Source organism: Clarias gariepinus, chromosome 18 (assembly GCF_024256425.1).
Source record: "Clarias gariepinus isolate MV-2021 ecotype Netherlands chromosome 18, CGAR_prim_01v2, whole genome shotgun sequence".
Lineage (NCBI taxonomy): Eukaryota > Metazoa > Chordata > Actinopteri > Siluriformes > Clariidae > Clarias > Clarias gariepinus.
In genome coordinates, this window is record NC_071117.1 from 29,046,997 (window position 1) to 29,062,500 (window position 15,504).

At 40.0% G+C, this 15,504-nt stretch overlaps 2 protein-coding genes across 3 annotated transcripts in view; both read left to right on the forward strand.

Annotated features, from left to right (window-relative positions):
- prkcba (protein kinase C, beta a) overlaps window positions 1-8,499 on the forward strand; it is a 31,833-nt gene extending 23,334 nt beyond the window's left edge. The window contains exons 16-17 of one of the 2 annotated variants that reach the window (XM_053476599.1): window positions 5-145; window positions 7,364-8,499. In XM_053476599.1, coding sequence (XP_053332574.1) covers window positions 5-145; window positions 7,364-7,516 — 294 coding nt within the window. In that variant the 3' untranslated portion in view covers window positions 7,517-8,499. Of the gene's footprint in view, window positions 1-4; window positions 146-2,294; window positions 4,188-7,363 lie in introns of those variants that run through there. The other variant, XM_053476598.1, reaches the window with a different exon arrangement.
- Window positions 8,500-10,929: 2,430 nt separating this feature from the next.
- Window positions 10,930-14,351, forward strand: cacng3a (calcium channel, voltage-dependent, gamma subunit 3a). The gene is made up of 4 exons (XM_053476604.1): window positions 10,930-11,140; window positions 12,747-12,830; window positions 12,998-13,138; window positions 13,795-14,351. The coding sequence occupies exons 1-4, from the start codon at window positions 10,930-10,932 to the stop codon at window positions 14,325-14,327; spliced, it is 969 nt and encodes a 322-aa protein (XP_053332579.1). The 3' UTR covers window positions 14,328-14,351.
- Window positions 14,352-15,504: the final 1,153 nt, after the last annotated feature.

Here is a 15,504-nt window from a genome sequence, read left to right on the forward strand (position 1 = left end):
TCAGCTGATGACGAAGCACCCAGGGAAGCGCTTGGGTTGCGGCCCTGAGGGCGAGCGAGACATCAGGGAGCACGCCTTCTTCCGCTACATGGACTGGGAGAAACTCCAGAACAAAGAGGTTCAACCTCCATTTAAACCCAAATCAGTAAGTAAATGTGTGTGCGTATGTGTGTGTATGTGAAAGGATTTTGATTAAAAACTCATCCTGTACTAGTCTTGAGTTCCTCCAGTTGAATGCTTTCTAGACTGCATAAGCCCTTGGGGGCGTGTCTTGGTCCAGAGTACATCAGACAGACCCTGCAACACTCTGACTTCCTGTGTCTAAAGAAAACGCATCCACGTACAAATCTAACACTCAGAACCACCTCCAGGTCTTTTGTCTGTGTGAGTAGAGATGGGGTTACGAAGGAACGGGACAAACACGGTTACGCACAAGCCATATGTTCCATTATTTATGATCTCCAAAAATATGCGTATTTGAAAACGTCTGTAATTCCTGAATGGTTAATGCTACACTATTGTCAAACCTTTTGAATTAAAGAATTGACACCTCGCTCGTTTGGTGGTGTGCGAAGGACAAATGCCAAAAAGCACATATTCGTTCCAATATTTATGGACCAGGCTGGATAACAAAACGTTTCTTTAAAATGCTTGAGTGTTTTAGTCGTATGAATACCTCGGCGCTTTACCCTGATCTGTCCCTCTTAGCACTGCAACTCAACACTGCTGTCTGACATCTAAAGGTTTGCTGGAGTGTGTGTATGTGTGTGTGTGTGTGTGTGAGCAGGGGATTTTTAACTGTAACCATTTTAACAACACACACACACACAATAAGAAAAATAAGACAAAACTCAATAAGGAGAATAATTTACATTAATTCATTTTTCCTGGTTGTCGAAGCAACTATTGTGAAGTTTGGTGGATTTTAGCAAGCATTTTTTTTCCATCTGTATTAAAGGTCCCGTATTATTCTTTTTCTTTTTTTTTTTTTTTGTCATGTTTAGACGTTCAGGCAGGTCTCAGGTCAAACAAAAACGACGTTCATTTGTATCAGGGTTTAAGAAAGCCAGTTAGATTCTTCTTCTAGTGTGACCTCATATAAGAAGAGCCCCTCCCCCGGCCTGTTGCTCTGCCGTACTCTAAGGGGCGTGGCTCAGCAGCAGCATGAGAAGAGTGAAACAGATGGACTTTGTGGATGGTCTGTGTTATAACCTGCTACAGAATATATAGTCAAATATGGAACCTGTTTAAACACGGACGTTAGGACCCTGTTGCAGTAATCCTCAGGGTGAGATCATGTGACTGTGATGTCATGTCTGTAGAAGTAGAATGTTAAATTAATTGTGAGTTTATTCTTATTATTTGCGTGAGAGTATTCATTTGTAATAAAAAGGCTATTGAAAGTGTGTGTGTGAGTGTGTGAGTGTGTGTGCTTGTGTGCGTGCGAGTGTGTGTGCGTGTGTGTGTGTGCGTATGTGTGCGCGCGTCAGTACACACTTATCTCCAGTTCTGGGAAAGCTGTGGTAAATATTTCTCCTTTTGGAATCCTCATGATCCGATCTGCTCGAACCTGTGATCCTGTCATACAACACATGTGGGAGGAGTTTACAGGAAAATAATCAACCCCGAGCTGTTGTGATTGAGCAGACGTCCTGTGAGCAGTGAATAACTAAAGCCGATTATTTTCCTCTAACCGCATCTCCCTCACGTGTTATTATACCACAGCCATGTGCCAATCATTCTAATTATTAATTTATCAGATTAATCCGATCAGAGTCTAATCAGCGCTGTGGTATAAAACATCATGAACCCCAGCATTAATGAACCATAAATATCACGATGTATCATGTGGCCGATGATCAGCCCACCCCTAGAGGGCGCTCACTCCATCTCACTGAGAATCCGCTCCATGGCTTCCACTTCCGAATTGAGCTCCAGCTCTGATTAACCAAATGTTCTCTCGACATTTGTGCTTCACGCTTGCTTTCAGTTGAAAAAGGTTTTGGTTATGAATTTATAATCATTTAAAAAAAAAAAATAAACAAATAAAACCAACACCGGGATTAAAGCACATGGAGATGAGACGCTGTGATTGGTCCAGGGTGCAGATGTGTGTGTGTGTGTGTGTCTCTGTGCTTTAATCCCGCTTTCACATATTTTTGCAAACTTCTTGTTTTTCCTCCATGTTTATGACGCCTTATGTTGCTGTTTTTTATTTGTTTATTTCTTCACTTTCTTTTCTTTTAACCTCCATCCTCCCATCGCACTCCTCTCTTCTCTCGTCTTCTCCACAGTGCGGTCGAGACGCAGAGAACTTTGACCGCTTTTTCACCCGCCATCCTCCAGTCCTGACCCCTCCCGACCAGGAAGTGATTCTTAACCTGGACCAGGACGAGTTCCAGGGTTTCTCATACATTAACCCAGAATTCCCAGCTCAGGAGTCCAAGTAGCCAATAGCAGCGCGGCGCTTGCATCGAGACCAATCAGAAATCGGAGAGCCTGAAACGACTGAGCCGATCGTTTTGATCAGTCTGTATCTACAGTTACGCTTCCGTTTGTTTCATACAAGTCATGCTGGTTAACCATCACACACACACACACACACACACACACACACGATGCCCTTTTACGGTGTTACAAACTCATAAGGTTATGAGTTAACTACATGAGGAATATATATGTTTACTTTTTAATATTCAGATAAAATAACGAATGCTGTATTTACGTATCTTTTTTTTTTTTGGAGGATTTAGAATGAATTCTAATATAAATTATTGATATTATGTTATAGATTATATAGTTATAAAGTATAAAAAGATAATATGTGCCAAAATATAAAAGCCTCCTAGTTTTATGATGGACGTCAGTCTGTTCCTGGTACTTTTTTTTTCTTTTCGGGCCTCGTTTATCAAACTGGACGCGAACAGTTTGATTATTTCTTAAACTGAAAGTTCGGAAAGATGAGAATTTGCGTACATTTTAATAAAATCTCAATTTGCCTAATTATTGTTTCAAAAAATAAATAAATAAATAAATCATTTTGACTCGCTGTTCAATCCAGGCAAAAGTAATGGTACTCTGTAAAAGGGGGAGGAGCCAGCGTGTCAGTGGTGACCGGGCGGCTGAGCCGCGTCACTGGGCGATTGACGAGCCACCCTGGGCTCTGGCTGCTGAGGTTTGTGGGCGTGGCTGCTGATCCCTGAATAAAGTCAGTTGTGTATTATAATTTAGAACCTTATCGAAGGCAGTCAGCGCACAAACACAAACCTGACGGCCATTCTGACCCGCGTTTCCCTGTGAGACGTGAGTTTGATGCACAGCTTCACTGAAAGGTTGATGAACGAGGCCCGGGGTGAGTGTGAGCAGCATGTACAGTACAAACACACAAAATATGCTAATTCTTTATTTTGTCGTAAATCTGTGCCAAATCAGGTCAGGGTCCGAGCTCGCCCGTGTGTGTTGTAGTTCACATCAGTGATTCTGAACCGGTTCCTCGAGGAACGCCTGTTTTTATCAGTTTTGGTTTATTTGGGTTTTTTTTCCCCTCCATTTCTCAGCACACATGTTTTAGGTATGCAGTGTTTTTTTATTTTTTATTATTATCATTATTTTGTTTGGGAATCACTGCTTCCTGTCAGTCGACGTGGTGTGAAGATTAGACGTCCTGCATGAACTTGGATACGGACTGCAAATTCAATCCTACAGGAGAAGTTTTCAATATTTTTGACAGTGGTATTATTCTTATTATTCTTATCATGATATTTTGTTGACGAAAAAAAGAGACCATATCGTGCTTTTTTTATTTTTATTTTTGGTTGTTTTGTTTTTGCTTTGTTTTGTTTACTCCACCAGATCTGTCTAGTAGATGATTCTAGTCCTCATTGTTTAAAGCAGAAGCCCTGAGAGTGTTCAGATATGAGAGTAATGCAATCCACTGTGAAGAGTCACGGTTCATTTTACATTTTAAAGTTCTACATAAAGTACTACATTTATGAATAATATTTGTTTGTGTGTGTGTGTGCGTGCATGTGTGTTCTTGCATAAAGCTTAAAAACCATCCTCACCATTACAACACATTGTTACTGTGTGATAATAATGTGTTCCTTCTGAATGAGTTTTCATCGCCCTTTAACCCAACTAACACTTAACTAAAGTAATAAAATAAAGGCATGGATCCCTGCAGATCATTTCACTCTCATGCACTGATTTGTAACAAAGCACCATCAAAAGTCATGGCTTTTCTTTATCATTTCAGTTCGACTGAAAATTAGGGATAGAAAATGTGGACTATAGAGCGATAGATCTCTTCACAGTCCAACGTCAAAACAAGGAAATTGAAATCTAATTGAGAACTCAAACAGAATCTAATGAGATCAATAATCTAAGTAGAGTCACTTCTTCCATCGTCCCATCGCTGACTCGATGGTTCCTCCTCCAGGTAAGAGGTAGAAGCGTCTCGTCTCATGTCCAGTGACGGACTCCTTTACATCATATTGACCAGAACTCCCTGAGTGTGTTTATTGGTAGACCATTAGAATCAGCTCTTATCTCGGCAGTTACATCTGAAATTTCAACATTAAACCCTAACCACCCACACACACACACACACACACACACATGAGAGAGACCCAGCGCTGAATAATGTCTCTTACAAACACTGTACACGGTCATGAAACTGAGCTTAATTATAACATCTGGTTTTAATCTAATGGTTTCAGTGCTCAAAGTCTCAAACCAGTGATGCTTCAGTTCCTGTTTTAAAAGCTCCTTACAATGCTGGCAGTAGAATAGAGAAGTGTGTGTGTGTGTGTGGAGGTTTTATTCAAGCTCGTTAGCGGTTCTGCAGACATCACTGTGCAGTTGTTAAAGTCGTTAACCAAACCTGCCTCAGGTTATGAAACACGCCAAGTCAGCAAAAGTCTAAACAACTCACATTAATTCCAGATGCACACACACACATGTATGCGAAAGATAAACATGACATGCAAACACACACACACACAAATGCAGGCTCTAGAGTGCATTAACACCATGTGCTGGAGGTTGTAACACATCTGGAATCATGTCTGTGTATGTGTGTAAGAAAGAGAGAAATACGCCCTGTGAGAACATCTGGAAACAGGCCAAGGGGCAGGAGAAGGATGCCCCCCTAAGCCCTGACTAAAGGTAGGAATGGAAATTTGTAAACATCTGTAAACATCTGTCTTGGTGATCCTGCTATTCTGTGCTTTACAAGAGCATGATGGGTCTTTGGTCTTGGTAGCGCCATTATAGTTTAAAAACAGGAGCGGGGCCGAGTGCACATACTTGTGGAACACCTTAAAAATATCTACCATCATCGCTAATTATAATAATATTAATATTAACAACAATACTACTAATAATAATAATAATAATGAATTTCTTTTATATTGGCACCTTTCTAGTCACCTAAAGTCACTGTCCAAAATTCAAGCGAGCAATAAATAAATAAGAGTAAAGCGATATTAGATAAAACATATCAGAATTGGCACCTTAAAGTCACATGGAGATTTGAGTGCAGCCTTACATCATGTGACATACCCACTTCTGTTTTAAGAGTGAAAGAGAATTCTAAACTCTACAAGGTGTTTGATAGGGAGTCAGTAAACAGACGGGGTTGATGTGGTGCATTATGGGTATTCGGGTTATGATACGGCAGCAGAGTCCTGGATAAGTTGAAGTTTATGGAGGACATTTTGTGGTTGAGCAGTTAGAAGTGAATTACAGTAATCGATACGGAAGGTGACCAGTGTGTGTGTGTGTGTGTGTGTGGCAGCAGTGTGTGGGGTGAGGAACAGGGCTGGGACAAGAAATGTTAACATGATCTACAGACATTGTTTATAATGGACTCGAAGGTCAGAGTGCTATTAAGAATGAGCCCCAGGTTTTTGACCTGAGGAGAAACTGATGAATCATCAATGCAGAGTGAGAAACTATTGGACTCGGATAGAGTGGATTTTGATCCTACGAGAAGAACCTCCGTCTTATTGCTGTTAATTTTGAAAAAGTTACAGGAAAACCAAGCGTTTGTTTCATTTAAGCACTTGTTGAGACAGGAGGATGAAAGATCAGTGTCAGGTTTTGTGGAGATATAAAGTTGTGCATCATCTGCAGAACAATAAAAATGTTAACTGAATTTTCTAAAGATAACCAATTTTCTAAAGATAGATGAGAAACAGATGGGGCCCAAGGACAGAGCCTTGGGGAACACCACAGCTGACGGGAAAAGGCTTAGAATGAAATTTATTTAACGGAACACAATGTGTAGAGTCAGAGAGGTATGAAGTGAACCAGGTGAAAGGAATGTCAGCGATGCCTATAACAGCTGTGGAGTTTAATGAAATACTGTGTGTCAAAGGCTGCATTCAAATCTAGCTGGAGAAGAATGATTCAGCATCAGCAGTCACCAGGAGGTCATGGGTGACCTTCACCTTAGCAGTTTCTCTACTTTTTACTAAGGTGAGTATGAATGCGTATTTCAGGTGCTTTTTCCAGGATTTTAGGAGAAATCAGAACAATGCCAGAAGATGTTTGCATGGCCCGTTGTTTCAGGACTGAGAGCATGCTGGAACTCCACCTCACACACTAGAACATCTACTACAGGTTGTCTTTTGTCTACAAGTCAGGAGCGAGATAGAGAGTGTGCTAGGATTTGTTTTCTGTGTAAACCTAAGAACATCCTAATTATACTAAAGCTCAGGAGAGAATCAGTTGACCTCCATACTGTATATACAGCAGGTCTACACGATACTGTAAATCTCAGTGAGAAGATCTGTAAATAACAACATACTTAAGATCTTGCATCATACTGTACACGATACAATGTAATACGGTCTGCTTGTATTTAATCTGTATGTTTTATATTTTAAATGTTTATACCAGCACTATATTTATACCACACACCTGGACTTCCACTGTTTTTCAAATGATATTTCTGAATAACAGAACGATGCTGATGTGAAAAAAGAAGCCAACTCTAGATCTAACATCTCAGAGCTGCTGAAGTGACCTGGAGGTCCTTGTTTTTGTGCACGGCCCGTCCAAATGATAAACTGGAGGTCACGTATTAAGTGTGCCGTAACAGTATCCGTGATAAAAATAGAGCAGAGTGCGGTTCAGGAGTCAGACCGTTAGGATGGTGATATTCGGATTGTTTTTTGGTGGACTCTCCCGTGAGAACGACAGGCGTAGTTGTTGATAAGATGAGGATTTGTTTCACACTTCATAGCGACTCCATGCACTTTGTTTTATTCCTTCTAAAACCCCCACATCACCTCACCAGCTCTGGAACTTTGGCTGATAGAACTTTATTTCCTCTTAATGTGTCTTTCACAATTTCTAGAAAAATCGGCGCGACACCGCAAACTTCGACAAGGAGTTCACCAAGATGGCCGTCGAGCTGACTCCAACCGATAAACTCTTCATCATGAACCTGGACCAAAACGAGTTCCAGGGCTTTTCCTACACCAATCCAGAGTTTGTCATTCAGGTGTAACCTGAGGTCTGTCATGGATTTCTTCTTCACCACCGCATTAACGTCCACCTTCCCGAAACCAGGCGAGAAGATCGGCATCCACGTCTGCTCGTGTCCCCGTCGCCTGACCACAAGAATCTCAGAAACTCTGGATTAAGTGGAGTCGAAGAAAACATGATAATAATATAAAAACAACAATGTTCATAATCTCCATGAGAATGTTTTGTCATCTCCATGAGAATTATCCTTCCACGTCCTGTATACGCCAAACGAAATCAACCACCAAATCTGAGCGAGAACTCCAGACTTCTGCTCCTTTAATTTACACACAAATCACACGATATCATATTAAAATAACTTAATAAATAATAAATCACCATCCATCTTTATTTTAATCACATGATCGTTAGCATTTACAGTTCACTTTAATTAATAAAAACTCCTCTATGGTTTAAACTTATTATAAATAACAGAATGTCAATCAGACGGCGTTCAACACCTCGCATTAGGGTTAAGTTTAAAGATCATTTATGTTTAGAGTTGACAGTGCTACAATGGCTTGCATAAGTATTCACCCCCCTGGACCGTTTCCATTTTTTTGTAACATAACTAAAGCATGACATCACTGACATCGTGTTCATCCTCGCGCCCGCGGCCTTGTATTTAACCCGCTCTCTACAGAAACTCCCAGTCCAGTCTCTTTACATTAGTGTACATTAGGAACATTAGTGTTTTTTCATTTCTACACCCAAACCCTGATTAATACGTTTACCTCTCAGAACAATTGTTTTGCGCTTGTCGTTTCACTTCAGTATTATGGTCTGTTGTGTGTTGATTCCGTTGCAAAATGTCCGTTTCAGTTCTCAAATGTAACACTGCACATGTGTAGAGAAGTTCAAGGGGGGTGAATACTTATGCACAGCCACTGTGTAAGTGTAATTTTGTACCTTGCTACGATTTAAAGGTTAAAACATCTAAAGTGCGCGTTTTAATAAATAAAAAACATTTTGTATTTTTGAACACAGATCTTATTGAAATAACTTTATTATCATTATCATTATTATTATTATTAATATTATTTTAGAATACAGTTCTGGACTTGTGTAAATCTCGACTGCAGCTAGCTAACAATAACGGGAGTCTCATTAGCTTACGTTTAATAAGTGCTGAAATTCTAAATCTTCTAACTGAATTTTAACTGAATTTGTTAAACGAGGGGCGTTCGAGTCAAACCGGGACTGGTGTTGACGTTTCTGGTGAGTGAAGACATAAAACCGATGGACATTTACGGAAAACTTTAAGAACATTCGAGAGCGATTACAACTCCAGTGGTCTGAGAGAACTTTCCACCCTAAAGGGTCCAAGCACTAGTGACACACTGGGATAAGTGCATTAGTGTCGCGGGGGACTATATAGAGAAATAAAGGGAGAGTTTAACCTCAGAACTGTCCCACTTTGACTCGAACGTGCCTAGTATACATGATTGTGTCGAGAACTTAAAGTAGTACTTATGACCTTTGTGTTGGTATGCAGCCTTCTGGGGACTTAACAAAAAAAAAAAACCCGCAGTAAGGCGCGTCAGTCCTCCATGTGCATGCTGGGTAGAGCTTTCGCTCGTCCAACTCTCGTGTCGGTGAATATTGTGCTCGGATCTGTTGTTCTAGCATCGATCCCTAAAGATCCTGACGTACGCTCGTCTCTCTAGCTGTTCATTTCTGTATGTAGATCTAAGCGTACGGTGGAGATCCTAGTCTTCCATGAGCAAGCGTCGTGTGGTCATGTGACTGGTGGTGATGTATTATAACACGGAGAAATGAATGTTTGTGAATTTTAACCTTGACTAACAGATGTTACTGGATGGAAAATAAATATAAGTATATTTTAAGAGTAGACGTTTAATTCCTATAAGGTTGGATTTTGGTTTTCTTCTTCTCTTGTCGTTATCTGTGCGTGTGCCGCATGCACACACCTTCAGCACGCATGTATTCGATCGAAGTTGTTGTTGTTTTTTTCAGAAAAAAAATAAATTTTAAGGGCTTCCGGTACTAACCATCCCCCAGATTAAGGATTTATCTATGCAAGTCAGTGATGCAGCAATGAATAATAAACATGTGAATGAGAGATAAATGAAAAATGGACGAGGGTTTATCCAACACTGGATATTTTGCATGCTCCGATACTCATTGTGTGTGTGTGTGTGCGTGTGTGTGTGTGTGTATGGGATGAAATAAAGCTGAAAGTTCCAAATGTGTGTCTTGAGTAGTTCAATGTAATGAATTTTACAGAATTAGTTTCTTCTTCATGATCGTATCCGTCATGTGACCTCACGTGACCTCGTTATAAAAGATCAAACCTTCACGCAAAGATCAAAGAGCTATTCTTTGTCCTGCTGAATAATGAGAGCGGACGCCGTGTTAAACAAGCGCGCAGGTTTTATTCCTGATCTCTACAGGTTTAAGTGACGGTCGTGACGTAACGTAAACAATCCCAACTCTGAAGGTGGGAACTACATGTTCATGTTCAAGTTTCTACTCGACGTACAGGAGTTCATTTCAGCATCAACCCTCAGTTTGCTAAGCTAACTTGTGCCAGCTTTCAGCATCTGAGCGAGTCGTGATTCGTGGTTGTGTCGGTTTGGTTATGGTTTATAGGATAGGGGTTAAATCCTTCTCCACCATCTTGTCCAGCTGTTCATGTGACTCTGCACAGTCTGAAATCAGGGGCGTACCCCGACTCTGAATAGGTCCAGTAAGTGTAATAGGCGCGGGAATCACCACAGATTCTGTTGGTATGATGATTTTATAAATACCACGATTTACATTTCTAAACCAGTTCCTACCACACAGGACGCTGTGCTGCCTGCCACTGTGTGAACCGTTTACAGCGCGCCACCTGCAGGATTATAGGGTAACTACAACATTTTATGATGCAAAATCCGATTATACTCTAACGCCTCTCTCACGACTGCTCACACACCTTATACACACACTCTTTTACACCTGTAGACTGGAACGCTTTCATACCGCACTATCCGCTCGGTTTCTTCCTCATGTCGTCTCAGTGAGACAGTTGATGTAAACGTTCATCCAGACGTCTGACTAGCCTTCACACAGGACTTGTCTCATTCACAATATCGATCTGTCCCAAAGGGGTCAGTGGCTCCATGAGTAGAGAACACACTCACCGTTCTAGCACATTATGAAATAAGAACGCAGCAGCAGCAGCAGCAGAAATGCCCCGGTGAATTCTGATTATTATTATTATTGTTATTATTATTATTCTGATGAGTTTTAAATAAATGTCAGGACGATGTCAGATCTTCATGAAGTGGAAAGCGGTTCCTGAACAAAGGAACGATGATGTGATATTGGTTTAAGTGCTCTCCTGGATCGTTATCTAAAAAGAGTTGAAGAGATTGATGAGATGGAAGGACGATGAGGTCGTGTAACCGTGGAGCGCAGATGCTCATCACTACGGCCGGAGCTTTCACCGCTTTCAGCCTCATGACCATCGCAGTAGGAACGGACTACTGGCTTTACGCTCCCGGGGTGTGTCGCACCGAGAGCACGGGCGAGAACGAGACCAGCCAGAAGAACGAAGAGGTTCTCACACATTCGGGGCTCTGGCGTCAGTGCTGCATGGAAGGTAAAGATAAAAGAACTTTTCACGCAGGATGTCGACTTATCAAACTTCTTAAAAACGTATACAACGGTTCTGCTGTTTTTTTATTGATAATTTATCAAAAAAAGATGAATGACTAAATTTGTTTGGTTAATAAAAAACAATTCTTGCTCAACTTTTTCAGAAATCTGAATATATTCCACTTAATGTTTAAAAAACATCAAACACTAACAATATTGATTACGTGAATATGTACATTATGTAACTTTATCACTTTTGGTTTCAGCCAGTCATGTGACTTCTTCTTACGTTAACATTTATCAAGTTCATAAATACCTGTATTAATGCATTAAAACACAATGCACATTAAAACATAGTTTTTATTTCATTTTTATAAATATATATAATATAAATATGTATTTTATAATATTTTTAGATTTACAAATCGTAAATCATCAGGATTTGTTATACACAATTTAAAAATATGTTTTAATGTGAATTTTTTTTTTTATTCAGCATAAATACATGACCTACACTCCTTTTTTAAATTAATATGAATTATTATTAGTTTTCTGACCTGGGATTTCAGCTTCTAGAGTCGAGTGACTGCGCAAGATTTTGATTAAATTTTTAATTTGTGATCACTACAATTCTACTTTAGAAGACAGAAGAAAATGTAATTAATTAATTTTGTCACTTATTTAACTCGAAATTTATCTACAGTCCTAAAGTTTATAAATTATTCTAATAAGATTATTGTTTTTTTTTTTTTTATTGGTCTCACATGATCAGAAATCATAAGCAGTTATTATTAACATTCTATTCAAATTGTGATATAAAATTGTGTTTGTATATCGCTTTTAACAGCGGTCATTCCATCAAAACAGCTTTATAGAATAAAAAATGTTTAGATGTTTAGATGCTGATTATTATTATTATTACTAATATTATTAATATAAAGCTACCACCACCATGCATTCATAACACTACAACATTACTCCAGTTGTGTTACAAAACAGAGTTTCATTAAACCCACAACACACTCCATGTGTTGTAACTGTAACTGGTGTTTTTACTAAAATATTATTATTGCACTGTATTGCTGTAAACAGTAAACAGTTCCTGGTAGTAAAATTTCACATTCTGGGTCAAACCTCTGATGACTTTTTTCACCCTGAGGAAACAGGAAGTGTGCGTTCGACCCAGCTCTCCCAGTCTGTCCTACATCACTGGCTTTAATGGAAAGTGTAATGAAGCGTTCCGGCTGTTTGGGGAACGTCGATACCGCAGCGCTCGCTTCATTCCCCGCTGATGAGGCTGTAAAGTCTATAAGAAGAATTTAACCTCGAATTCAACAACACTCTTTCTTTCTTATTAGAAGCTAAGAGCTCTGATGTAGCTGTGTATATAGCACCAACTGTTTCCTTTTAAATTAAACTTTAATTCTGAATTAAATATACAGAATTATAACTATAGAATTATATATCAAATTATACTTAATAGCACGTACTAAGGTAGACTTAGTTTAAGATTACGCGCATCGACTTTGTTCAAGATTGTGTACAACTTAAAGCAACTGTGTGCCAAATGGCTTTGTGTGTGTGTGTGTGTGTGTGTGTGTGTGTTTAAGGTCTATTCACAGGTGTCTGTAAACACATCGATCATTTTCCAGAAGATGCTGAATATGAACAAGATGCAGCAGAGTACTTGCTCCGTGAGTACTTTGAACAAACACACACACACACACAAGAGGACAGAGAAAGTGCATATACTGCTGTAAATATGTTAGCTTTTTTCAACTTGCATTGTTGAAAATTCCTCAAAAGGTCAGAAAGACAAACTGCGTGTGTGTGTGTGTGTGCGTGTGTGTGTGTGTTTCAGGAGCAGTACGTGCCTCCAGTCTTTTCCCTATTATGAGTGTTGGGCTGTTGTTCGTTGGTGGCGTGTGTGTCGCTGCCAGCGAGTTTTACAAAAACCGCCACAACGTCATCCTGAGTGCAGGAATATTCTTCGTCTCCGCTGGTACGCTTCCATTAGACAGACAGACAGACATTACGCAGAGTGTAAAAAAATAAACAATAAACTAAAACGATGAATAAAATCACACAAAAGCAGTTTGCTACAACTAACAACTGCAGGACATACCACAGCGACCACCTAAAACACCATAGCAACCATTTAGGAACACCATAGCAACTGCATGGAATACCAAAGCAACCACTTGGAACACCATAGCAACTGCCTAGCAACATCTTTCTCTAACTCTTTTAAAACAACTGTAACCAGGGCAACGCCATTTCCCTCTGGGATTAATAAAGTTCTTTAAATCTTGGATTAAAACACACGAGAGCATCCATACGGCAAAACTATAGCAAGTGCTTAGCAACACCCAGGTGACACAGGAGGAGTTTGATCGGATCCCTTCACATGATGTTCGGTTCTAGATCCTCTACCGTCATTTCTTTATCTATTCGTTCTGTTGTTATTGCTGCTCCTAGTTTTCTTTCTCTCCTGTGAACATCTGTTCTGTTAGTTTTTACTTTTGTTTTTCTTTCCATAGTTTAAACTTTACTGTTAACCGTTGTTTCTTTCTTTGTTCTCTCTCTTTTTTTTTTTAACAGTGTTAAGTGTTTATGGTTAAACATAACGTGTGTGTGTGTGTGTGTGTGTGTGTGCAGGTCTCAGTAACATCATCGGGATCATCGTGTACATCTCGGCGAACTCCGGAGACCCGAACCAGAGCGAGTCTAAGCGGAGTCACTGGTACGGCTGGAGCTTCTACTGCGGCGCGCTCTCCTTCATCATGGCGGAGACGGTGGGCGCGCTCACGGTGCACCTGTTCATCGACGCGCACCGCACGCGCAGCTTCCGCCGCGCGCCCCGGACCCGCGCGCACGCGCCCCTGCAGCGCCGCCGCTCCTCCAGCTTTCGCTCGCGCTACCGCGGCCGCGCGCACGTGCCGGCTCTCCCGCGCTCCCCGGCCGCTCCCGGCCGCGCGAGCACCGACGACGGCGACGGCGGGGTCGCGCTCCGCTCGCTCCGTTACGCGCCGGCCACGCCCCCCGCGCTCGCGCACGCGCACTACATCAAAGCGGAGAACGGACTCGCCTTCCACGCGCACAGCCGCGAGCTGCGTCACGAGCAGAACCCCTGCGCGCTCCCGTCTCCGCGCGGCAACAGCGCCGCCACGCGCAGAACCACACCGGTGTGACACTGCTCGCGCTCGCCACGCGCTCGTGACGTCATCACCCTCGCTGCGTTTCATTGTAAATAGAAGTTAATTTATACAATTTATTTAATAAATAAATGATTATTATTATGATTATTATTATTATTAAACCCCGGAGGAGCGGATTCACAGCCCCGGTCTGAGCACCGACTCACTCATGTACAAAACCTGGAATAAAATACAATGAAGTTTACAGAAATAATTACACCAGTGTGTGTCTCCTGCAGGGGTAAAGACATAAATCACCTGGACACTCAGGGCAGTTACAGTTATACTCACTACAGGGAATATCAGGGTGTTCTCATGTGTTTCAGTCTGGGGACAGAGGGGACAAGATATATCACACAGAAAAAGAAAGAAAGAAAAAGAAAATGTGTTTTTTTTTTAAAAAAAAAAGAGGCGAAAAAGGTTTTACAGAAAGAGAATCAAAAGATAAATAATAAAAATTATCATAAAGGGAATTGAAGTAAAAAAATAAAGCATTTATTTATTTTTAAAGCTAATAAAATGTATTGAAAAAATAAATGTAACAAAATAAATAACATTAAAATAAACAGATAAAAACGGTTTAAAGCAAAATAATTTTAAAATGTTTTAATGAAAGAGAAAGGAAAAATAACATTTTAGGAAAGAGAAAAGAAAGAAAATGTTTAAGCATTCTTGAGAACTGGGACAGGGTTTTCAAAACACAGAGTTTGAAAACACACACCTCACTGTTCAACAATATATATTAAGTCTTTATAAATAATGTAATAATAATAAAAAAAACTGTTTTGGAACAACCCCGCAGTTGTAATATTTTTGTACAAATGACAGAAATTACAGGATTTATGTGAAACTGTCATTCATTAAAAGATGTATTTTAATTGTTTTATTTCCTTTGAAACATAATACTCTATTATTTTTAATAAAAAATTTTTATAACTGTCATATAATTATTAAAAAATTTAATGCAGCACTTTTTACCAGCATTTAATTGGGATACAAACCTGGCTAAAAACAGTAGAGTAGTAATCCTATTAATAAAATCTTCCTCAATGTTAAGAAATGTAATATTTAAATAGAAATACACTATTGTGGGAACAATTGACTAAAAAAAAGAAAAAAAATTCCTATCTGCCCGTGTTGACATCTATATATAAATCAGAAATTCTGTTTG